This window comes from Mauremys reevesii, linkage group 3 (genome assembly GCF_016161935.1).
Source record: "Mauremys reevesii isolate NIE-2019 linkage group 3, ASM1616193v1, whole genome shotgun sequence".
Classification (NCBI taxonomy): Eukaryota; Metazoa; Chordata; order Testudines; family Geoemydidae; genus Mauremys; species Mauremys reevesii.
The window spans coordinates 49,590,789-49,616,243 of NC_052625.1; the positions used below are offsets into that span (position 1 = coordinate 49,590,789).

The 25,455-nt window shown below is 43.8% G+C and overlaps 1 protein-coding gene across 10 annotated transcripts in view; it reads left to right on the plus strand.

The window, feature by feature from the left end:
- VASH2 (vasohibin 2) overlaps positions 1-21,729 on the plus strand; it is a 67,186-nt gene extending 45,457 nt beyond the window's left edge. For 3 of the 10 annotated variants that reach the window (XM_039530424.1, XM_039530426.1, XM_039530427.1), the window contains 4 exons: positions 6,138-6,519; positions 11,272-11,387; positions 18,342-18,390; positions 21,360-21,726. In XM_039530424.1, the coding sequence (XP_039386358.1) occupies positions 6,138-6,519; positions 11,272-11,387; positions 18,342-18,390; positions 21,360-21,437 (625 nt within the window). In that variant the 3' untranslated portion in view covers positions 21,438-21,726. Of the gene's footprint in view, positions 1-6,137; positions 6,520-11,271; positions 11,388-18,341; positions 18,581-18,978 lie in introns of those variants that run through there. The other 7 variants (XM_039530419.1, XM_039530420.1, XM_039530422.1 and 4 more) reach the window with 5 other exon arrangements.
- The last annotated feature ends 3,726 nt before the right edge of the window (positions 21,730-25,455 follow it).

A 25,455-nucleotide genomic window follows, 5' to 3' on the forward strand; every position in this document is an offset into this window, starting at 1 on the left:
GGGTTTCAGAGCATGAATGTGGGTTTGGGCTCATCTCCAGCGTTTGCTACTGTTAAAGCAAAGGAGACTTAAATATGAATAGCTCCATTTTAAAATAACAGTAAAACCAGTGTATTGGGGTGAGGAATGTGGCCCAGTATTTCTACTGAAAGAAAATGTTTATTTTGTACAGGCCATTAACTTTTATTTTTGAATTTATTAAAATACTTCTCAATGGAGCTATGCCAGTTTATACCAGCTGGGAATCTGGCCCATCTTCAAAGCCCCTCAAGCTTTGGTCCGATTCTCCTATCACTGATTTTACTCTGGTGCATGTCCATTGACTTCAACCACCTGGTGTATCTGAGAGATCATAAGCAGGCCCTTTAACTAAGCCATTAATGTCCCCATGGGGAAACTGAGGCTAAATGACTAGTGTAAAGCCACAAAGGGAATCTGTATCAGAACCAGGATTAGCTCTTGGGAATTCCTGCCAGGGATTGGGGGTGGGGAATGGTGAGTCCACTCATGCTTCATTTTCCATATGTGCTCCAGTGGTGTATAGGGACAGTTAAGGAACTCCAAGTGGCCAGGGGAGAATTCATGTGGCATAGGAGTTGAGCAGGCTGACAAATACCCTGTGGAATCTCCCACCCTTTCCTGTGACCCCTGGAGTAGGAGATGTCAGGCAAGATGAGGCAGGTTGGGAGATTAGTATACCTGAGTGCTATGGGGGGTTCTGGACAGCTGTACAGCCCATATATAGCCCCAGGGAGACTGCTCTAATTTATAACCAGAGCTATATTGGCCCCTGCAGTAGCCTGGAATCTGGAGGGGGTAGCCACTTTTGCTTCTTCCACCTCTGGCATGTTGTGCCTTCTGTGCTGTAGCACAGAACTGAATTCCCAATTCCCAGTCCTGCAGACAGACCCACGTCTCTCAAAAATGTGACTGAGAGCGGTATTGGTATGTCATGGCCTTCTGTTTGCTGCAGCACAGCTCTACGTGTGGGGGGGGGGGGGGAGAGAGAATAGAAAGGAGATAATGACACCCAGCCAGAGGGGAAGATCTAAGTTGCCTTTCTAACCAATTTGCTGTGTGTTTCATTTCATCTCTGGTGGAGATTCTGATTGACTTGTCGCCTAGCAGATGCATCATGCACCTAAAGGTTAATTTTCACAGCAGTTGTTTCTGTGATAGCTGATGGTAAGTAAAGCCATTTCCTTCCTCTAAAGGCTTTTACTCCTACTTAGAGCTTAATGCAATTAAATTGTGACTTCTGAGACCTTATGGTAGAAGTATGTGCATATGGGCAGGTGGCCATGGAGGCTTTGTGTGGACTTAGTAGAGAGCTACTCAGAGTGAAACAGGGTTAAAACCCTTTTATAATGATGGGAACAATTGTGGCAGATCAGTGCAACACTTGAAAGTTGAATAGGTGCTAACAAAAGGCATTCGTTTAGACAGTTACATAGAATAATAAATAGAATAGGCCTTTAAAAGAGTCTATCCATAGAAAAATGATAGTAATCTGATCTTAGTATATACAGAATATTGCATTCTGTTACTAGAAGAGTGAGGTCACATTTTAAATGAAGCCATTGTAGGCGTAATTCTCCAACTGGTGTAACTGCATTGGGCCTGATTCTGATCTCTTTCTAGATTTACACTCATTTAATTCCACTGACTTCAGTGGGGTTACTCCTGATTTTCACTGGTGTAATGGAGCTTACAGTCAAGACCACTGAATGCAATGGAGATACTCCTGATTTACACCAGTGTAGCTAAGATCAGAATCTGTGTTTGTTTAATGTAATCTGGAGGTAGTAGATGGATGGCGGGATGCATATACTGCCATGGTTTATCCAGTTGCACCATGTGTTGCGCTTGGATTTCTGGACTGCTTAAACGATCTACTTTGCAGGTGTCATAGGTTTATTCCCCACTTTGAACTTTAGTGTTCACAAGATGGGGACCTGCATGGACTCCTCTAAACTAAAATCCTAGTTTAGATCTGGTTCTCGCTGCCACCAGTCAGTTTTTAAGTGTCTGACACACTCCCTGTTCCCCTAAAACTTTCCCTGGGGAACACAGATTCAAACTTGAATCTCAACACAAAGGGAAACAAACCATTTCCCTCCTCTCCTCTCCTAGTGCTTAGGAGAGATACCTGGATTTAAATACCTAGAATCAAACCAAAGAGGGATTCACTTTCCCCCCGTCCCCTTCCCCTGAAAACCCAAACAAGGGAAGAAATCAATCAAGTTGTAAAAGGAAAAGATTTTATTAAAAGAAAGAAAGTAAGTACACTATCTCTGTAATACCAGGATGGAAAATATCACAGGGTCTGACTTATAAACCTGGAGAGACTTCCCCCTCCCTCCTCCTCAGAATAATCAGTAACAGCAAACAGAAATAAAGAATTTTTCCAGCAAACACACAATTGCAAATACAGAAAGCAACTCAAAAGACTAATCCGCCTTTTTAACTAATACTCACTATATTGAATAGAAGAGACTATTTCAGGAAACTTGGAGAACTTGAAGGATATGACTGGCCTCTCTTAAATCCAAAAAGAGACTAACTCCAAACAAAGAAACACAGACAAAGACTTCCCTCCACAGAGATTTGAAATTATCTTGTCCCTTGATTGGTCCTCTGGTCAGGTGTTCATCAGGTTACTGAGCTTGTTACCCCTTTACAGGTAAAAGAGACCTTAACCCTGATCTGTTTGTTTATGACAGCAGGCTTGTTCTTTTATTCTGTGTTGCAAGAAATGCATATTGGTTGGTGGGGAGAGTCTATTAATGCGCAGAAGATGTAGACCTACCAGGCTTGCTATATTTGTCTCTACTTCTTTTAATATGTTTTCTCTGTATCAGATTCTTCAGTTTGATGCTCAGAGGTTTTTTTTTTTTTTCTCAAAAATGATGCCTTCTTGAATGTGCTGGATTCCTATTTAATCCTCCACTTCAGTGGAGTGACTCTGGGTTTAATGGCTCCAGGCCTTAACCATGGTTAGGAAGATACAAAACAAGTGAGATTTTTTCGCATGTAGAGCCCCTCTCTTCTCGTTCTTACCAGAAGGTAATGAGTTCATGTTCTGGTCTCACTGGGTAGAGAGATGATGTAACTTGGTGTAAATTAGCAGAACTCTGTTAAAGTCAATGGAACCATGCTGACACCAGCAGAAGATCTGGCCGACTGTTTGTTTTGGGGTGCTGTGCAAAGAAAGACATCAATATGATTTAACCTTTGGAGTATTGACTTTAGACCTCTGGGTCTAGATGATCCTGGAATCCTTTTCTAGTGAGTTTCAGGGATTCCAAGGCATGCTCATGCTGGAAGGAGAAGAATAGGAAAAAATGGTGGTGCTCTCACAAAGTGAAACTTGTCCAATGCCAGCTGGGTGAAACCACCTGGAGAAAAGAATTTAGAGGACATATGAGGATCACTGGGTATTCTTCTTCACACCGCTTTAGGAACTAAGGGCTGAATTTGAGTTGATGTTACTGTATATCCAGAGTAACTCCATTGATTTCAATGGAGTTACATTGGCATAAGTATATAGTGTCAGTTCAAGTGAACTCAGAATCAAGATCCTCCTCTTTTCTTTTCTTGTCTTGGTAAAAAGTTTGTTGTTCTCCAATTTCTAAGCAGCTGTCAGGCACTCCTGGTATGCAGGAAGCGGGGAGGAAAGCAGGCTATAGGCAGGGAGAATATTCAGACTAATGTCCTATGCCATTTCAACTATGTAATGCCTATTATGTTTGTGTTTTAAAGAATTTTTTTTGCGGGGGGGAGGGGGGGAAGGCAGAGGGGGAATGCCAAAAATCCCAGGATCAGGAATTGTATATGCAACATTTTTCTTGTTGGGTCATCCCTTGTTTTCTATACTGAGAGAGATTTTGGCTAGATCTTGAGCTGCAGTCAGGGCAGTGTGGGTGAGAGCGCTTGGGGATAGTCTTAAACCATCTGTGTCCCTCTGGATCATGGGCTGATCTGCGCTAGGCCTATTCCTCTAATTCTCCCCCACAGTGCAACTTAGAGCATTTCTCTAAGGGCTGAAGGCTCCTCTAACTTCTTCTGGCTGTTCTAAGCCTGGTCCAGCAGCCAGGGTTCAGTTGGGCATAAGGATACCCCAACAGCGTTACCTTTCCTGTAGCCATGTCTCCTGCCTCCACCACAGAGAAGAGTTAGCAGCTTTACCTCACAAAGAAACCCATTGGCAGAGCAGCACAAGGCAGCTGAGGATCCAGATTCTGTCCTCTGCTCCAGCCCCTTTATGCTACTGGAGCAGCTGAGGGTTCTGGAATAACCAGCTGGCTATGATAGGGAGGAGCACAGGGGTGTGCCATGGGTTTGGACAGCGTATGCTTTGCTTCAGTGAGCCCTGGCCATGGTAATGGCCCTAAGGGAAGGGAGCTTAGAATAGTGGAATTTGAAATAGAGACTGCTCTGGGGTTAAACTAGCCCTTAGCAGCCCCTGAGGCAGGGCAAGAGTCCTTCCTCTGGCTGCATTGAGTGGCTCTCTCTGATGCAGGTCAAGATCTGGCCCTTTAACTTGAGGGGAGGCCATTTTACTCTGAGGGCAAAGGGCCTGCTTTTCTGTTTCACACTGGCTTCACGCTGGTCAGATTCCTTTGACCTTAAAAAGTTACTCTTGACTCATGCTGATGTGGCTGAGATCAGAACCAGGCCTAAAGGATCTAATTTTAGTGCCTCCATTCTAGTCCCTCCTTCTCACCTTTCAGCAAAGATAATTTGATTGGTATGCTGCTGCTGACCATATCTGTGCCCCTTGCATCTGTAACCCAACGGTGGGTGGGTGTTATGCCATGCTGATATGCAGAGGATATGAGTTGTTATAGCCTACAGCTAAAGCTCAAGCTGTAGCAGCTCATATGTTTAGCTCTGGAGGTCCCTGATTCAGTCGCCAGTGTGACAGCCAAGAGGGCAGTTGTCACACACTTGGCATTCCAGACACACATGGGGTAGGGTAGGCATTTAGTGTCAGGTGTTGGTGAGGTGATGGAAGAAACAAAAAAGCATGAACAATATTACCTCCCTCCCCAGCCTAGATAGAAGAGAAAAGGGGCTGAGGCCCAGTGGGACTTGCTGGGTTCTTTGGGTGGGTTTGCTTGTGACGATTAACAAGAAATGAAGAAGCTAGGTATTCAGAAGGCCCAACCCATCTGTCCTAATATGCAGAGGGAGACTTGCCTGCACAAGGATGTCAGGATCATTTCTGTTTCCCCTTTAAGACCACATCTTGTCCAATCTCGTAGCTGGCAAAGGATGGCTGGATTTGGCTCCCACTGGAACCAAGCAGCACCAGTCCTGAATCTGTAGGGAGCCACTCCAGAAATGATCACACAGAGGTGGCACCAGCAGGGGCTGAGGAAATGATCTAGATAACTACACGTAGCTTCCCTGTGGAGTACTGTATTCTGCTGCTGTAAGGCAGAATTTGGAATGGCTGATCACCATAACATGGTCAGGTCAAAAGACGGCTACTCCTGGCCATCTCTTTGTGCCAGAGTCTGGAGTGAAGCCTTTCTTTAACCCAGTTGCTCTTGTTTTATGCATTTAATGGGATATCTGAGGACAAAAACACTCACATGGCACTTGTTGTCAGAACGAAGGTGATTTTGCCATGCTGGAGGAATAAAAACCTCTTCAAATGAGACCTATGGTGTGGGATCTTTCATAGCATCTGAAGGCTGTGGCGATGTGGAAAAGTCTGAGCAGCAGCCAGCTCCAAAATGGAACCAAAGGAAGGTCCTTGGGACTGCAGAACTGAGGAACTCTGCATGGTATTAGCTGAAGGAACGAATGCTGGGGGCATGCGCTAGTTTTCCTGCACACTGATCTGGCTTTGCCTTTTTTACAGGTGTGGTCAGGGCGCTGGGAGTCAGGCCCCTTCCTGGGTCTGCTACTGACTTGGTGCGTGACCTGGGGCAAATGACCTCCGCTTACTGTGCCTCATCCACCATTAAGTAAAATGGGTATTATAACACCTACCTTGCAGGGGCATTGTGGGAGTGAATGTTTTTATAAAGGAGTCTGAGCTCCTGGGGTGGAAGGTGCAAGAGGACTTGCAACAATATTTGCTTCACAACCTTTGTTCAGAGTTGCCTTGACACAATGCATAACAGATACTTAACCAATGGGCAGCCTTCCATGGAACGATTCCCCATCAGCTTTAAAACCCACTTCTCAGGAAACTATTTTCATCATGTGGTGCTTGGGATTTACTGCAATGGCCGGTACGGGTCACTGGGCATGAGCAGAAGATCAGATCTGATGGACAAACCTTTGACCTATCGAACTCTGACCGATCTCGTCTTTGAATTTGAAGATTCCTATAAAAAGTATCTACATTCAGTCAAAAAAGTAAAAATTGGATTATACGTCCCACATGAGCCACACAGCTTTCAGCCCATTGAGTGGAAGCAGCTGGTCCTCAATGTAGCAAAGATGTTGCGGACAGACATAAGGAAGGAGCTGGAGAAATATGCCAGGGATATGAGAATGAAGGTAGGTGCATGATTTCTATAATGCCTTGGGAGTCTGGGTCTGATTTTGTTCACACTGGAGTAAATTGGGAGTAATTCTGTTGATGTTAATGGAGTTACACCAGAGTAAAACCAGTGTGAGATTAGAATCAGACCTGGTGTGTCCATCTAATCTGTCCCTCTGTGTGTTTCTCCTCAACTGTGTGCTGCATGTTTTCAAGTCCTTTTCTGTAACTTTTTTTTGGTAGGATCTCTCCCTCCTCACCTAACATTTGTGGCCCAGAACTTCTCCTAGTTATAAGGGGTAAATATCCAGTCTGCTGTTAGCAAATAGCTTGCTGAGTCTTGAGCTTGGAAGAAAATCACTGAGCAGAGCTAGTGAATCTCTGGTGTCTGGGGAGTCATGTGCATGCTCCAGTTGTTGGCCCGGATTCTCTGCTGCATTGACTTGCTGCTTGGGACAGCAAAGTGGTGGTCCCAGGCTGTCAGGGAACCAGAACTGGTTCCCTGATTCACTGCCCAGCCCCGTTGCATGTTACAGCAGCTCTGAGGCTGTTGTAACATGCACCTGCTGACAGTGGTCTCCAAGGGACCATCTGCCAGCTTAGTTTAACCAAGAGCAGCATACTCTGGCTGTGCCTCCTCTTCCGCAGTAGGAGTTGTGGGGAGAGGGAAGTGTAGGAACCAGCTATGCCAGCTCTTCCCCCACTGAGGATTCCTCAGAAGAGGAATTAGGATTATATTCCAACCTCTTTGTGCTGCCAAAGTCATAACTGCCTTCCAGCCTGTTCTCACCTGTCGAGGGAGTGAGCCCTGTTGTCTCTTGGGGGCGGAGTGGGGAATTTCATTGTGGAAGGAACATAGTGAGGGCTCTGCGGAAGGCCATTCTGTTATTTCCTCTGAGTTGTTGGCTTAAAGTATCACCTCATGTGCCTAACTAGGCCAACAGGGTATTAGTTTGCAGTGGCCTTCTGTGGCACAGAAAAGTCTGCCAAGAGGTGCACTGTTTTCTGTATCCAATTAGAGACCTGAAATTAAGTCTGCAGAGGAGTTGTATGTAAAGTACTGTAGCTGTCTCCAGGGTCTAATGAGCATGTGCTGTCTCATGTGAACAAATTCTCCTCTGCAGAGGACTGGAACTGTCTTACCCCTTCATTGCATCTGGTTTGGAAGTTCTGCTAGAGTCCTCCCTTTCACGGATGGCAGCAGGATTGGTTCTCTGGTTTAGAATCAGCAACAGATTAATTTTTCTTTGTTATTGTTTAATCCTTAGACTGCTGACACTTCCCCATTGGAGAGTCAGATTGAAAAGCGTAGAGGACACTTGCAGACCTTTGTCTGCAGTTGCCAAAGAGTTGAGAATGACTCCCTTTCAGGTTGGAGTTCCTGAATATGCTTCAGTGACAGCTGGGGGTGAAGAGCAGGTTTCAGTTGCAATGAAATTGGATTTGATGTCTTTCCAGCCATCTGTCAGCAGTTGGGGTAAAGCAGGTGCACTCATGAAGTGCAGGGCTGCTTCCCTTTTCCGAGAGGTATGTGGCATCATTTGTAAGTTCCTTCACATGCCACTTCTGACTTTTTGTCTCCCTCCTCGTCCTTCAAAGAATGAATCATTTGTCTGGGCAGAGAGTACTTCTTCCATGTGGTGTGGTGTTACAGCGCCTGCCTCTATCATTTCAGTTTGTGCACAGGCACTGGATAGCACAATGGAGTATGGGTGGTAAATCTGCCTAGCGCTGCTGCTACACCCCCTCTCCTGCCACTGTCAATGTACACATGTGGAGGATGGGATGTGGGTCTGAAGTGACTGTCCTCATCCTGGCTTCTGTCCTCAGGCACTTTCCTCACCCAGATCATTCACCTCAAGTTAATGCCAGTGAGTTGTGCAGAGCATAGTTATGATTCCAAGAAGGCAATGGAAGGGGAGGCTATCAGATTTACACTCAGGAAGGCAGGGCATCTGGCTTGTTTGCAGATCAGTCAGACAATGGAACCGATTCATGCTGGGGATCATTCTTTGGAGTTACCCAGGGGGGAGTTTGGCCTATTGTTAGTGTCTGAGATTGGCTTATTTTGAAACTTTACAGCTTAACTTGTGTCATTGGCCAAAAACTGTGGGAGTCGGCAGTGCAGGCTCAGGTAAGCATTTATGCTGTCCCACAGCAACGCTGCAAAGTTCTACATTGGCACCCAGCCTTATTCTAGCTGATGGGACTGTCAGGGCAGTTTATTTGCATTAAACCTTTTAAACCTCTGAGGATATTGTAAGATACTGAATGTTGGTTTTTACCAGATAATCGAGGGCCAGAACCTGCTTGCTTTACTTCCACGAGGAGTCCCAGTGAAACCAGTGCTGATTGCACAGTGGAGTCAGTGGGGCTCCTTGCAAGAGTAAGGACCAGCAGGATTCCTCCCTTAAATGTAAAGTCTTCAAACGTGCCTGCATGACAGAAGGGGAGGAAGCGAAAGGAGGTTGCAAGAATTGGAGCAAGACCCATGTGAGAGAGCACATCCCTTGTTCAGTGTGGAATGTACAGTTTGGTATGTGCGGATCTCACTCGATGCACAGCTTTGTCTTAATAATAAGCTCTTATATAGCAGTTTTCATTCCTAGCTCTGTGTTTTACAAAGGAGGCAAGTACCATCATCCCCATTTTATAGAGCTCACTGTTGTTCATCCACACTTTCCTATGAAGCTCCTTCATTTAACAAAGGGTGGGGGGGAATGTAACAATTAGGCCAAGGCAATGTTTGTGGAATTTGTAGCTTGAGTGAATGCAGTGCTTATGCAAGCAAGGGGCTGACAGTGCAGGTCTCGACAATGTATAGTATTTGCAGGTGTCACGAAAGCTCGCACGTACAACTTTGCCAGTGGACCCCCAGGCCAACCAGCAGCACCCTGCTCTTCCACTCTCTGCACAAATAAGAGTCCAAATACACTCGGGAAATTCTCTCTTGTTGACAGTAGGTTTTCTCAAGACAGCTGAGACCAGTGTAGTTAAGGCCCCACTGTTTTCCATCCCTTTACGGACAGAATGTGGTGTCTAGTGCGCACTCGCAGGTTTCCCTGTGATGGCGGAGAAAAGATTTGTCCCCGTCAACTCCAATTAACAGGTTTGTTGACAATAGGTTATTTGCCTAGTGTCCATCAGACCCAAATGCAGGAAGAAACAGGTAGATTTCCATGCAGGACCAAAGAACTAGGGAGCCATATTCTTCTCTGTTCCACAGATGTAAATCTGGAGGAACCCACTGACTATTCTTGATCTACACTGATGTAACTGAGAACAGAATGTTTCCCAGGGTCTCCAGATGTGGAAAACAAGTGTACTGCGACCCTGCACATCTGTAACACACACTACATCTTTCTAATGCTCATGTCCAAACATGGGGCGAGATGAACTGCTGCACTTTGTCAGTCCCACTGTGATCACTCACTATGCCATGGGGATGGATGAAGCGTAATTTGCATTGTTGTTCCGTCAAAAAGGAATTACGGGCCAGACACTCTGCTGGTGTAACCTGCCACAGTAGAACCACTATGATTTATGCCAGCTGAGGAACTGGTCCACTATTTTTTGCCTAATCTTTAAAAGTTGGCTATTCCTTATGGGGTTTTTTAGATAGAGAATAATGGATCTAATTCTTCTCCCTATCATACTGGGGTAAATCAGAAGTTACTCCACTGAAGTTGGTAGAGTTAATGTGGTATAAAACTGTGCTAAGTGAGATGAGAATCAGGCCCAATGATGGTCTGAAAGCCCTAGGCTGAAGTTGTTGTATTCTAATTTTAGTGTAACACATTTAATTGCATATGGAATTACAATGATTTCAGCCTTCTGTTCCACATTTTTAATACCAGATAGAATGCTAGGATCTGAAGTGTATTCTGATCAAATAAGCAAGCATAGTTTATTTTTATTGCATATATGCATTGAGCTCTAACATTGGACCCAGCCCTTGTGCAGAAGATGGAAAAGACATAGTCCTTACCTTGAGAGTGTTACAATTTCAAAGCCCTCATCCTGTGCAGACTTCAGCACATGCATATTTTGAGTAGTCTCATTGGGTGAAATTCTAGTTCCATTGAAGTCAATGGCAAAACTCCCATTTATTTCCGGGGGGGGGGGGGGTGTGTCAGAATTTCACCCATGGGCTTCCCTGGGGCTATTCATAAGGTGTAAAGTTATGCACATGCTGTCTTTTGAAAGATCAGGTCCTTAAAATAAAAGTGGTGTGACTGTAGTGCTGATGAAAGTCATCAGCCTAGAGGAACTCTACCCAGATGTGTGAATGGACAAGGGATGAGGAAGAAGGGCCCCTGATTGCAGAGAATCCAGCTGACAGCCCTTGAGACTCAAGTTTTGTATTCGTCCATAGAACAGTTCCAGGAACTGTTTTGGCTGCGCAAGCTTCCCTTCCTGCTGCTACCACAATGTGCCTTACTGTGAGTTGAGGGCAACCGCCCCTAAGGAGACAGGGTAGTTTGTTTGCCGTCCCATGGTCTCTCTGCTGAGACTGCTGACTGGAAGGCCAGTTGTGGTGATGGGTTTTGTATCTGGAAGCTGGATTGAGGCCACCAACTAATTTCACTATGGGGCACTGATAACAGCTTTCAGTCCCTCCCCGCCTGGGCAGGATTCAAACAACCCTCAAGAGACTACAGGCTCTGTGTCTCATCTCTGATCTCCAGTATTATCACGAGGTCTTTCTTTTTTTTTAAATGTTGAATAGGCATCTTTATTCAGTGCCTCCCTTCCCTTCCTCCTTTCAGATTCTGAAACCCTCAAGTGCCCACTCTCCAATCAAAGAGCGATCACGAGGCAAGTCACTGTCCCCTCGCCGAAGGCAGGTCAGCCCTCAGAGACGGGTGTGCAGAAGAGACAAATCGTGAGTATTTCTGCTTTGCTACCGCTCGTGTTCTTTTTGAGCTGATGTCCCATTCGTTGATGGATCAGAAACTCAGTGTAAGGACACAGTAAAGCTAAACTACAGATTTGGAGGAATATTGGGATTCACCCACCATAGCAGTTTCCCTATTTGTGTATGCTATAGATATTCTGGTTAATTCTGTGGCTCTAGCTGTCAGTGCTAATAGCATGGTGGTATTGTGCATGCTCTTTACGCGGTCTCTTAATAACAGAGCTGCTGGAGGGACAGAGTTTGTATCATGGGCTCTATTCTGCTAGCAGGGGCAGCTCCAGGCCCCAACATGCCAAGTGCGTGCTTGGGGCGGCAAGCCGCGGGGGGCGCTCTACCAGCGCAGCGGGGGCGGCAGGCAGGGTGCCTTCGGCGGCTTGCCTGCGAGAGGTTCACTGGTCCCGCGGCTTCTGGACCTCCCGCAGGCACGGCTGTGGGAGGTCCTCCGAAGCCGCGGGATCAGCGGACCTCTCGCAGGCAAGCTGCCGAAGGCAGCCTGCCTGCCGTGCTTGGGGCAGCGAAATGCCTAGAGCAGCCCCTGACTGCTAGAAGCTAATGGAAATTCTCATAGAGGTCAAGTGGTAAGGGTCTGTGCTTTTGGAGTCAGGGGATATAAGTTCTAGCCATGTTGTTGTTGGAGTGAAGTTCTGAAAGGCCATGCTGTGCAGCAAACTGACACCTATGAAGTACCTATGTGGCCACAAATTCATCATTGTTTGTTTATGATGAGCACTTCTTAAGTAAAAAGCGACAGAGTCCTCTGGCACCGTATAGACTAACAGACGTCTGTTAGCCTATAAGGTGCCACAGGACTCTTTGTCGCTTTTTACAGATCCAGACTAACACGGCTACCCCTCTGATACTTTTTAAGTAAGTTTCCAGAGGGACTTTGTTAGCAGCTAAGAAATAAGTTAGACTGACTTTCTAAATATATTTTAATGCAGGTAGCAGCTGCTGATTTAACAGCAGGTTTACATTTTACATGTAAATTAATATTCTATCTGCATCATTATATTTTGGCCCATCAGCAGGGGCTCCAGTCCTCATTTAGTGTCTGGATAATTATAGTAGTTAAAGGCCCTGCTACCCCAGGCACTTTCCCTTCCCATATACATCTTTGGGTTTTTAACACTGCTACCGCAGTTGTTCGAATGGCACAGATGTTCATTCTGCAGAGGAGTGTCAATGTCGCTGGCTTGACAAAGAAGCCTCAGGCTTTCTGAGAGCCAACTGCTGAGCAAGCGTCAGCTGCACAGCAACCTGCTCCCTTCTTATTGCTGAATTTATGTACTCTGAAAGGACAGGTGCAATACAAGTAGTCTAGCTTTGACCCACTGGAGTCAGGTGGTGATTCCATGGTCTGCAGAAACACGCACACCTGCCCAGGACCCTACTCTTTCTTTGTGCTCCATCTCTAGTGGTATTACATATCGTTATAGTAAAATAAAGTCTTGGACTGTATAATGACTTGTAACTAGACAGCAGATCTGATTAGAGCAGGGAATTGAGACTCCTTGCATGAGTTTTCATTCCTGCTCCGGCCCCTCTACACTAGTGGCATAAAGAAGGGGCTCTGAAGTTCAGCATCCAGCTACGGGGAGGATTCCCTCAGGACAGGAACAGGGAAAGACAGCTCTAAGACTGCCTTCTGAGCCTCCCCCTGCCCTCCAAGTGCTGCCTAGGGGGCATGCAGCAGGAGGCAGTGTATTGGGGACTGGGCTGCAGCATGTAGTGCTGTAGAGATTCCAGGCAGTGCTGTGGTCCCCCAGGGCAGACCGGACTTGGGGCATGTCTTCACTTTAACATAGCTGTGTAGTTGTTGTGGTTACCATCAACCCACCTCCATGAGGGCCGTAGCTCCCAGCGCTGTAGCACTGTCTACACTGGCACTTTACAGCGCTGAAACTTGCAGCGCTCAGGGGTGTGTTTTTTCACCCCCCTGAGCAAGAAAGTTGCCGCGCTGTAAAGTGCCAGTGTAGCCAAGGCCTTAGACAGATTCCATGGGAGAAAGAGAAGAAAAGTCACCCAAGTGCCAACTGTGATTAGGTTTGGAATGTCTTTATTTACATAGTAACTTTGGATGTTTATCCTATTGACCTGAAGTCCGCCAGTAGCCTGCAGCTGCCATACCACGAAGGAGGAATGTCAGGGCTGCCATTCAGCCTGGAATGTAGATTAACTGGACATACTATATGAGGAGAACCTCAAGAGCTGTATGTGTGCACGCGGTGGCCTTCCTAGTCTGTGTGCAGTCTACCTGGGCCTTTCCACAAGGACCAAGCTGCAAGGGTTGATCTTGAACAGAGGCACTTTTCCACCATCAGAGAAAGAGAATTTCAAATATGTTAAACGTGGATGCCTAAATCTGTATTCAAGCACCTAACTAAGTCCTGCTTTTCAGAGGTGCACAGTACTCGCTGCTGCTCATTGACTTTTAGGGGAGTTGCAGCCGCTCCTTTGGAAAGCCGACCTCTTAGTAAAGATGCCTGGATATGGATTGACATGCCTGGGTTAGGTAAAGGCTAAAGAAGCTGCAGTTAAATGATGCTCCTTCCCCTCATTATACAGTTTGTTTACACTGGAATGTGGTTCACTGTAGTCACCAGGGGCCAGATTTTCAAAGGTGTTTAGGTGTCTAAAGATGAAGATAGGCACATAGTGGAATTTTCAAAAGCACCTTGACTGCTATCCTACTGATGCCCATCTCTGTCTTTAGGCACCTAAATACTTTAGTATCTGGCCCGTGGAGACTGACTTTGCTCCCATTTACACTGGGGTAAATCAGGAGTAACTAAGCCAGTGGAGTTACATTGGTGTAAAACTGATGTGAGTGAGTATAATCCAGGCCTTGTTTTAAAACCACACTAACCCTTAGGACACTGACTCGCAGTTATGGCAGCTTGAGCACTGGCCACTTTCCTCTTTTCAGCCAAGCCACTGTGGACCTGCCCTGCAGATGGTTCTGACGCTGTAGGTAGCCTCTTGTTGGGAGACTATCCCTTCCAATTCCAGGAGCCCATTGCTTTCTGAGCCTGCTCCCCTCTGTGGCCAAATGACTCTTGGTTCCTGCCTATTGTAACTGGAGCTATCAGACTTGGGACGGGAGGGAAGCGAAGGGGCAAAGAGGTGAGTTTAGTGCCACTTAGTAAGTCACTTGGGAGGACTGATGGAGAGTATGCTGGTCCTGTAGGGGTAAGAGGGTTTTCAAAGGTTAGTTAATGTGTAGGGAAGGAAATACATAAAGGAAACTTGTGCACTCCCTCCTCTTTTGGCTGGGAAGAACCTAGCTGTTTTGAGATGGCCTCAAATTTATTCATCTAGCAAAAAATGTTTAGGCACCTGTGCTCCTAACCAAACAATGAACAGCTAGAGAGTGGATATGGGCATTGTGCATCTTATCTCTTTATGAATCTCTTATTTGCATGCTCTAATTATTGCCAATTACTGAGTAGAGAGGCCCTTCATGCCACACAATACCCATCCTAGGCTGAGCTACATTATTAGCGGGTAGAAACTGAATAAGATCCTGGCATTCGCTGGAGAGGGTTCACCTGCTGATGGCAAGCTGTTATTACAGACTGCTCTTTGTCGACAGTAAAATTATATAGGCCCCTCCTGGGAAGAGACTCAGCGAACTGAAGCTGAAATGTTTTCACTACAACATTTTCCTGAGCTCAAGAGCTAATGTGTGACCTTCCGTTTCTAGGTGGATTATATACATCCCAGGGACACAGTAGCCTCACAATTGAACAGATGCGGGGTTGGGGGAAGGGCCTTCAGAGGGGCCAGACCTGTGGGGTTTCTGCCCTCTCTGCAGGGATGGGGATGCTGTTCCCTGCGTGCGGCTGGGTGGCTGCTCCTGGTTCCGTCTCGCCGAGCTCTGGCCCCACCGCCGGTGGGAGTAGTACCTCAGACCCCACTCCTACCTCTGGGCTCCTGGGTTGCCTCAGGCCCAATTAAATGAATCCAGTGGCAGCACCAGTGGGATCTGGGCCCTGCTGGGGCAGGCATGAAACCTGAATGGTGCTGTGACCCCATGTGCCAGATCACATCATCACTCGGTCAAATTTGGCCCAGCAGCCATTCTGTCATGACAGAAGAGTGGCTGGGCCAAACCTAAGTGTCCCTTTGTAGTGCACTCAGTGCACATTGATTAATCCTGATTTTTGTGGGTTAAATTGCACCCAGGGGTCCCTGCTAGAGCTGCCCTATATCCACCCAATCTTTCACCTGCATGCTAGTGCTTAATAGGACCACATTGTGTGTGCAATGCTGTGGATGCACCAATGGAGGGAGTGTTCTGAAATGTTGGCTCCTATTACATTGTTAGGTTCAGGCCTTTCACAATGACAGGGTACCTCCAGCCCAGTGTAAACACATCAAATAGAATAGCTTCAGTTCCTTCCATTGTTCATTATAGTTTAATGAGTTTTGTATTTTCCTAAAAGAGCAGAATGCTAATCCAGGCTTTCAGAAGATAATCTTGAGTTAATTCTGTGCATTTACTATAGTTACAAGTGAAATACAATAGGGATAGATTAATCCATGAAAATGTCTAATTAGACAATCCAGCTGGATGGAGCCATGCAGAAGAATCTCCCTCGTTACTTAGTTTTGCACTGAAAACCTCTCAAATGGGAGAGTTATTTCAGATTAATTTTTAGTTTTATTTAAATTAGAGCTTAATCCTGCAGACACTCACTGCTGGATATACAGCTTGCTACAGTGGATGCTGAGCACTATGCCAGGCACTGTTTGCAGGATCAGGCCTTTGTAGTCTGATTCGCATCTCATTTTCACTGGCATAAATCTAGAGTAGCTCCACTGAACTCAATGGAGTCATACCAGTGTAATACTGATATAAGGAAGGAATCAGGCCCATATTCAGTTTAAAGCCACAGGGTGGTGCATATTTAATTATACATTTAAATAAAAAGTTATAAGTTTTTATCCTTTTGGAAAATTTTACAAGGAAAAAGCTAAAAAAAATCCTCTAAATTGTAAGGTGGTGTTAGCACATGATGGTCCCTTGTTTGGTTCTGTTCTTTCTGCTCAACCCAAAGCAGAGGGGCTGGTAATTCTGATTCATCTTTATGAAACTGGAAACCAGTGTTTCATTTTTAATCTGGGGAAGAGTTAGGGACTGTATGTAATTCAAGAGCCAGAACCAGTAGCTGTGCTGCTAAATGTCAGCTCACAAAATATATTGTCTTCTCAGCTAATATTACGTGAAATTTTAATAAATGCATGTTATGTGAGTGTAATAACGTGCATCTTTAGTGAGACTGACTTTGATTAGAGGTTGACAGGAAAACTGTAGTAGTTTGTGTTGCTCTAGAAGCCTAGAGATTGTATATCCTAATGAAGTACATCAAGGAGACTTTAAAGCAGTATTTAAAAATACCTGAAGATGTTTCACAATCAGTATGAACTGAGGAGCTGGTTAGTGCCTGTGGCTGCCATTTTAGTCACAATTCCAATAGGAATTGTGGACATGTGATGGACATGTTAGGCCAGGAAGATCAGAGCTGCTCATACAGTATTTATGTAGCACAGTTACAAGGCCTGAATGTAGCCCCATAATCCACATGGAAGGGACCCTCGGTGCAAGTCAGTCCCCCACCATGAGAAAAGAAAGGCGGCTCTGATGCCTGCATGTTAATGTTCCCCTGCCTTTTCCCCCAAGCCTCATGTATGTTGCAGGTACTGGGATTCACAAATAGGAGGGCTGGTGGGGGTAGGCAGGTTGGTAAGTGGTGGGCAGGCCCAAGGGAATCATCCCACCCACCCCAGACTTGCAGAAGGAGAAAATTAATACAACTCCAGGCACTACTGAACCAACTGCTGCGATTCCCCCTTTAAGGCTGAGGCAGCAGAGCCAGAGTGCTGGCCTTCATGGACACGGAGCTAATCTCCCACTGGTTGTCTGGGGTCTGCACAGGCTCTGGGAGATGGAGCTATGGCCCTATCCTCTCTGAAGGAATATGTGAAAAACCTCAACAAAAACCTTGCAGAGACCTTCTCAGGCTTAATCCCCTCTCACAGGTGATTGGGCCCATAGTTAATACACTTTTTTTCCTTTCTGCAAAGTGTTTAAAAGCTAAATAAGATGGGACACAGGGTAACAATTCAGAAGAGGATGAAACTATTTATAGAGGTAGTTGTAGAAAGATTAGTGAATAAACTGTTCGATTTGTGAATAGTCAAAGGAGCAGTAGCTACTCACAAGGTTCCCAAATCTCAAAAGCTATATGAATTCATAGTAGAAATGTGGTGTTTTCTGCCCTCACCTTCAGTGGTGCAACTCTCTTAATCAAAGAGCAGAAACTATGCATCTTAAATGAACAGCTAATAGTCGAAAGCGAACTGCTCCAGTTACAACTCAATTGGCAAGTTTTGTCCAAAGTATGCGGCAGAGTGTGTCACAGGAAAGAGGACGGGTTAGTAAATGATATGCCAACCAAAAGAGCCCCCAATTTTATTGATCCAGTTAATTAGAGCAGGTTAAATAGTATTCACCAGAAAAAAGGAGATGTCTGAAGAGGTTGACTTGAGTGTATCTCTTCCTCTCACTTTTTCTAAATAAATCCTGTATTTTTCTGAGATTTTTTGCTGTTTAATGTTTATATCTATGCAATGGTTTAATCCTCGCAAAGAAGCGGGCAACGCCCAGGATTTACCTACTGTTCCCCGAGTCTCTGCATGCGGCTCTGATCTTCCTGCCATCACAATGTCAAGATAACATGGCTGCATTCTGCATAATTAGTTCATTCAACAAAAAAAGTTTAGTCCTGTTTTTACATTAGATTAAGTGACAAGAGACTTTGTTCCATTAGTTTTGTTTTTTGCAATGGTGTTTGTGCAATTGAAATCTGTGTCAAAGAAATGCTGAACACTGACCACCTCTTCCCTCTTTGATTGCAGGCCTGCAGTGATGGACAAGAAAGTGGGTGATCTCACTACATTGAATGAAGTGGGCTATCAACTACGCATCTAACAAAGCCATAGGCCAGATGGAGGGCTTCCATGGTGCTTCTCACTGCACATTACCCTATGCCCCGTTGAAGGAAGGGGGTGCGGGGGAAAAGAAACTGGGACTATTTATTAAGAACTTGTGGATTTTATTTAAAGTTTCACCTAGAAAATAGAAATTCTAGAATGACTGCAGTATTATTTTTTTTAATTCATTAAGTGACATCAATGAAAAACTAAACTATCTTCAACAGGATTTCTTCCCCGCATCAAATAGGAGGGAACTACTGTGATGTTTTTGGTTTTGTTTTTTTAATTTAAATAATTGTTTACTCTATTTAATTGGCTTTGAATATTGTGCTCCACTGGTAGTATTAGGAATGGTGATGAAATGAAATATTTCTCGTTAGTGTTAACGTGCTGGGGTGCAGTCGGTTTAAACATCAAGTCAATATTAATATTTTTATTCAGCAATAAAATAGCAGTGCAGAGGTGGATGTGACTTTTTAAAGTGTCTATTACCTCAGTATACAAGAGATATGCAAAATTGACAATTTTAATTTTATAACCAATTTGTACTGTTTTCCAGCATTTCTGGGAGTACTATATTACTGCATTCGATGCACCCTGCCACTCTTTACTATGTGCATGCCTATGAAAAAGTGTAAGGTTTGATTTATATGCAAGTGTCTTAGAAACACAGAGAACCAGTTGAGGTTTCTATTGGTTTTTTTAATAACCGACCAACAATGAATTTTTTACAATTTCTTAATTTTTTTTTAAACTTTGCAGACTACAGTGTTAAAGCACAAGACCTGGAGATCATTGTTTTGTAGAGACTAGCATTTGCACTGTATAAACAGTCAAACTGTGTGTACAGTCTGACTCACGAGGAAGTGTCGGAATCAATAGGCTTCCTTGAGAGTTTACTTTTCTATCCATATTTGTGTGTAATTTTGAATCATTTGTCTTTGAAGGGGATGATGCCTTTGTGTCTTATATTAAGATCAGACATCACAACTTAGTTAGGGACGGTTCTCCTTTATATGCATTACAGTAACTTAGTTACCTTTAAAAAGATTCTTGTTAGAGTAAGCGTAGCAATAATAGTTGATTTTCACATATTTTTTTCAGACAAACAAACTTGTTCTTATCTCCTCCTTCCTTATGGTGTCCTTTTTACTGATGGATTTAACTAGCACTACGGATGTATGGCTAGATTTTCAAACCAGTTCCACTCCCATTTAGGGACCTTATGGAAGTAGTCAGATTTTTCAAAGTGCTCAGCACCCAGGAGTTCTCATTGAACTCTGGGAGTTAGTGGGTGCTGAGTACTTGAAAGTTTAGCCACTTCATTTAGGTTCATAAATGGGAGCTGAGCTGTTCTGAAAATCTAGCTTGTACACGGTAAGCCATACTTTTTTTTTAAGTTTTAAAAAACAAACAAGCCAGAAACATGGGGCATTGGTGCCTTTTGTCCTTTGGATTTTCTGAGGAGATGAGGCGGAGAGGTAATAAAGACGACAAACATAGTAAGATTCTAGTAAGTACTAAGGCTTTGGAACACTGAATCAGCCAGTGTTCAAATGGATACAGAAGCAGATGGGAATGCCAACAGTAATTTGAAGAAAACAGTCCTGCATGGGAAAGCTTTTCAGACTGTGTAGTGGGCAAATACTTAAATAGCACAGGACAAGATGACAATACAACATAAGTGTTTGTTATAAACATTAATATAGCTTTCAGTTTAATTCCAATTGTACATGAGACAATTCAAAAGACTCCAATATACCTCTATCATATGAGATGTATATGGATAAAGCTTTAATATTGTGAGAAGTAGGAGTCCAAGATTTGTAATGAATATTTAGCTGTTAAAGAGAAGTCAGTCCCCAAAGTTGGAGTCTGATTTTTCATGCCTTGCAGCTTGCATAGTCATTTTTATATGTGCATGGTGTAAACATGACTACTCACTTTACACAGGTGTGAATGCAGGTGCAAGGCCATAGTCATTTTGGTGGGGCAGAGAGGGGTGAATTTTACAATAAAGTAAAAGTACTAAGGCAGTTGATTTACTGTAATGTCAGATGGAAATATTTCCCCAAGCAAGCTATTGCATAAACACTGAATAATGTACTGATCTGTCATCTGGCCTTTCTTATGCCTGGAGGAAGAGAGCATGACTTTATAAAAAGTCATGGAATTTTGCAATACATTAATTGTGAAATAAGCTACAAAATGACTAGAGAATAAATTAAGGCCCCAGTCTGCCAACAAGCCCTGGCAGGTCCTGATACAATTGAACAGGGCTCCACTGAAATCGGCTGTGTTTGCTGCAGATGTGTTTGGAGCTCATTGCAAGATTGAGGTTATGTATTTCCCCACTTTTTTTTTAAGTTATCCCCCCCAATACCAAACAAACAAAAAACAGCTGGTAAGTTCTTCTCCTAATTCACATTTCATTTTGGTTACTGAAAACGATTCCCCCTCTGTCTGAAGAACAGCACAGGTGATGACTTGACTGAATTTAGAGGATTTCCTTTTCCGGAGTTCTGGAGAGGGTTCCTTGCAGTGAAACATAAGGCTTCATTACAGCCCACAACCTTTTTGTGTTGTATATTTATCAAGTCTTATTTGCTTTAAAATAGGTTTTGAATAGGATGGGGGTTTTGGGGGAGGGAGGAGGTTAGGTGCGAGGGTAAAGAATGGGGGGAAAAAAATCATGGTTTGTATTAGTGTAAAATTTTAAGCCATTATGATCAATAGAATTTCAGTTCTAAAACAATATGTACTGCTCAGTGTTTTGTGACCTTGTAAGCATAAGTCAACTGTTAGCTTATACAACAGATTCCTCATTAATGAAGTGATAAGGAAAATAAGGTTTAGTTAAGCAACAGAAGCCTTGATTTTTAACTGTACTTTGGTGCCATTAGAATATACTTGATTTTGAAAAAATTTGTTTTTCTACAGTACCCTGACTATTTCTTCCAATTTGATGATGTGGTTTTACCAGCATCCAGAGTATTTTGGCTTACGTGGTTTATCTGAACATCTAACTTGCTACACCGAAGCTTTTCTAAGCTATAAAGCTGTGACATTATTTTGTACTTTGTTTGTTTTGAAGTACAAGTGAATTTTATTCATTCTCTTCAAATTTGCTCTTGCACTTGCATTTTTGTCTTACCTTTAAAACTGTGATTCCAACTGCCTGTTTTTCTAGCTCATTGCAAACGATATTCTGGACAAATACATGTGCATGGCTCTGGGTCTTGCTTTTCTCATCACTTGTATGTTTATGTGCAGCATGGAACTTTAATAAAATGTCTTGGTCTTTTTTTAATAGGCTATTATTTTTGGAATGTGTTAATGTACAGGTAGTAGTATGAACTAAATTATATAGTCATTGTGGGGAGTGTTTTTAAAGCAGTCACTCTGTTTGTCATTGTAAGCTAGTAACACCAGAATAGAGGAGGGGTTGATGCAAAATATCATAAATCTTCAATATTAAATCAGCCAACCACTATTTGGCACACAAAGTAACCTACACATTAAGCCCTTAATCATATGGTGGGTTCTTGTTTCCCCTAGTGATGGCACCTGCCAAGAAACTGAAAGGAGACAGTATCATTCGCTTGAAATCTCTCTGGAACAATAGCCACCACTCACTCAACATCTTTCATGAGTACCGAATGCTATAACTTCCCGTGAACAGCTGCTGCTTTGCTCTATCCCTAAAGTACTGTCATCAGACAAGGGTCGTCTCTTGAAGAGGGAAGGAAGTAATTCAGGTTCTTTGCTAATATGTGCTAATGAAGCAGAACAGTATTAGTGGCCTTGTTGGTTTAAATCTGGGCAGGAGGGAAACAGGGAATGTCCTTGAGGCAGGCAGGTATCTTCCTTCAACACCTTTGGTTAACCGGCTGTTAAGATGTAACAAGCCTTCCTTGATACAGTCTGCGTGTATGTACACTGCCGTTCTAGCAGCACCAAATAGCTGTCTGTCAGATAAAAACTAGGCTAAGCTTTTACTTTCTGAAGTGTCTGGCTTGTTAAATTGGTAAACAAACAATAACATCTTTCAAAACTGTGACCAGATACAGACTAGCACTGTACATAGTTCATTCCTTGGCTTGGCTCCACTATCCTGTAGGGATAGAAGAAAAAAGTCCTCTTTCTACCAAATCAAGATTATGCTTTGTAGGGCAGGGAGGTGGTATGGAGGAGGAAACTCAATTTTTCAGCATGAACATTTTTTTCCTTTGAACTATTTTCTGTTTAAGTTTGTCTGGTCTATAATCCCTTGTATGAACTAAGAGGTTGGTATGGATTACAGCAGTATGGGAGCTGGTGCTGACACGTATGTGCATGGAGTGTACCAAAACCTGAAAATGTTTCGGTACAGCTAGGGCCTTGGCTTGTATCAGCACTGCCTGTTACAAAGCCACAAGTGGAGGGTTCAAAAAGAACAGGCCCTTGAGAAGAACTCAAAGCCACTCGCTGGCAGAAGAAAACGAGATCTCAGCCTGCCCTTCCCCTATGAAGGCAGGAGTTGGGAGAAAGATATTGTATCATACAGCATCCCAGCTTGTTATGCAGCAGCCTAATGTTGTGTGTGGTGATGTGATGGGTTAGTGGTGAGTTGCAACGCATTGCTAAAATTGTATGGGGAGGAGCAGTGTTGCTCTACAAATAGGCTAGGGCTTGTCAGTGATAAGTTGGCTCTTGTTTTTCATGCCTCTTATTTTCAGCCATTAAAATGCAAGAACTTTGCCACTAGCTGAGCCTGAGCAGTGGCTTAGCACAAATTGTTCCAGCTCAATAAGTGCAGGACAGGTGTGACAGTTGAAAACTTAAGTATGTTACAGGATAGGTGGTATATAGCCTAAATGTCAAAGTCTGCCTGTCTCACTTAATTGGGGGAACAGCCTGTATTTGCAACCCCATCATCTTGTATGGTTGTTAGGAAGGTCACGTTTTTATTACAACATCCTTATTAAAATAATTACAACTTAAGTTGATTTAGCTTTATCATATGACTTGTAGATAAATAAAAGCTGACACACTGACAGACCTCCAGCTTCAGTGGAAATCTTTAGTTTCTCTTAGGCAGCAAACATTTTTAGTGAAAATGTTTCAATTATCTTTATGTAAAGGATATTCAAGTAGCTGTAGCGTACTTAGCACCACTGTTAAACACAGTGTGCAAGGTCAAGTCAGCTGTTTGCCAGAAACTCTAGCACTAGTACATGAAGAGTAAAAAGGGCCTTGCTCTCACCCTTTCCTCACTTCAATTCTATAAAGCTGGAAACTTTCCCAGTGTTCTTTAAACCCCACAGCTGAACCATTTTAAAAACAGGGAAATTTATCAAATTCTACCCATAGCCACCTTTAAAAAAACAAACAAACAGGAAAGAGACTCCACCATGAATCAGAGTACAAGTGTATGGAGTTCAATACCTGAACACATAAGCTTTGAAGTATATACAAACACTAATGTGTGTGATATTCCATGTACCACCTCTACTACTATCTCCAAGCACTATAAATTCACTGTTTACTGATCTCCCTTAATCTGTCCTAGCAGCAAAAGAAAAAATAAAATGAGGGTAACAAGCAAGGACAAAAAACTCCCTAAAAATCTGACTCTGAACACACTAGGTCAGATAATGAACCAGGCAGAACAACCAATAAGCTTAATGCTAGGCTTTCTCTTTTCTCATGCATTATGGAGCATATTAGACCCACTGAAACAAAGTGGGAATTACTGTCAATGTTGATTATATAATAATCTAATAACTCCAATTTAAGAGCTGCAGTGGTTATAGGAAAGGCAATGGAAGAAGGAGCTGAATGAGTGCCTTGGAAGACAACATAGACTCATAGACTTTAAGGTCAGAAGGGACCATTATGATCTAGTCTGACCTCCTGCACAATGCAGGCCACAGAATCTCACTCATCCACTTCTATAACAAACCCCTAACCTATGTCTGAGTTATTGAAGTCCTCAAATTGTGGTTTGAAGACCTCAAGCTGCAGAGAATCCTCCAGCAAGTGACCCGTGCCCCATGCTGCAGAGGAAGGAGAAAAACCTCCAGGGCCTCTGCCAATCTGCCCTGGAGGAAAATCCCTTCCCGACCCCAAATATGGCAATCAGTTAAACCCTGAGCATGTGGGCCAGACTCACCAGCCAGACACCCAGGAAAGAATTCTCTGTAGTAACTCAGATCCCACCCCATCTAACATCCCATCACAGACCACTGGGCATACTTACCTGCTGATAATCAAAGATCAATTGCCAAAATTAGGCTATCCCATCATACCATCCCCTCCATAAACTTATCAAGCTTAGTCTTGAAGCCAGATATGTCTTTTGCCCCCACTACTCCCCTTGGAAGGCTGTTCCAGAACTTCACTCCTCTAATGGTTAGAAACATTCATCTAATTTCAAGTCTTCCTAGTGTCCAGTTTATATCCATTTGTTCTTGTGTCCACATTGGTACTAAGCTTAAATAATTCCTCTCCCTCCCTAATATTTATCCCTCTGATATATTTATAAAGAGCAATCATATCCCCCCTCAACCTTCTTTTGGTTAGGCTAAACAAGCTGAGCTCTTTGAGTCTTTCATAAGACAGATTTTCCATTCCTTGGATCATCCTAGTAGTCCGTCTCTGTACCTGTTCCAGTTTGTATTCATCCTTCTTAAACATGGGAGACCAGAACTGGGGATGTTTGCAGGAAAAATCAGGTGCCATCAGGGGTCCTGTTGCCCCTCCAGAGCAGGGGATAGAAGACCCAGACAGCAGCAATTTCTCTTTCTCCTACAGTGACAGTGCTTCAACCCTTTCTGCTATCTACCCTTGCTCCTATACAGATCACCCACATGCAGCACTTGCACAACAAGCTGAGAAGATGGCCTTTTCAGATTTATCTGGTGCCAGATATTTGTGGCATCTTCACAAAAATAGTTAAGTTATGCAGCTATGCTATCAGGCAAATGGCTGCATTTACTGGTCCCAGATCTTAGAGGCTTTACCCTAACCCACATAAAATTGGGTATGCCAAGAA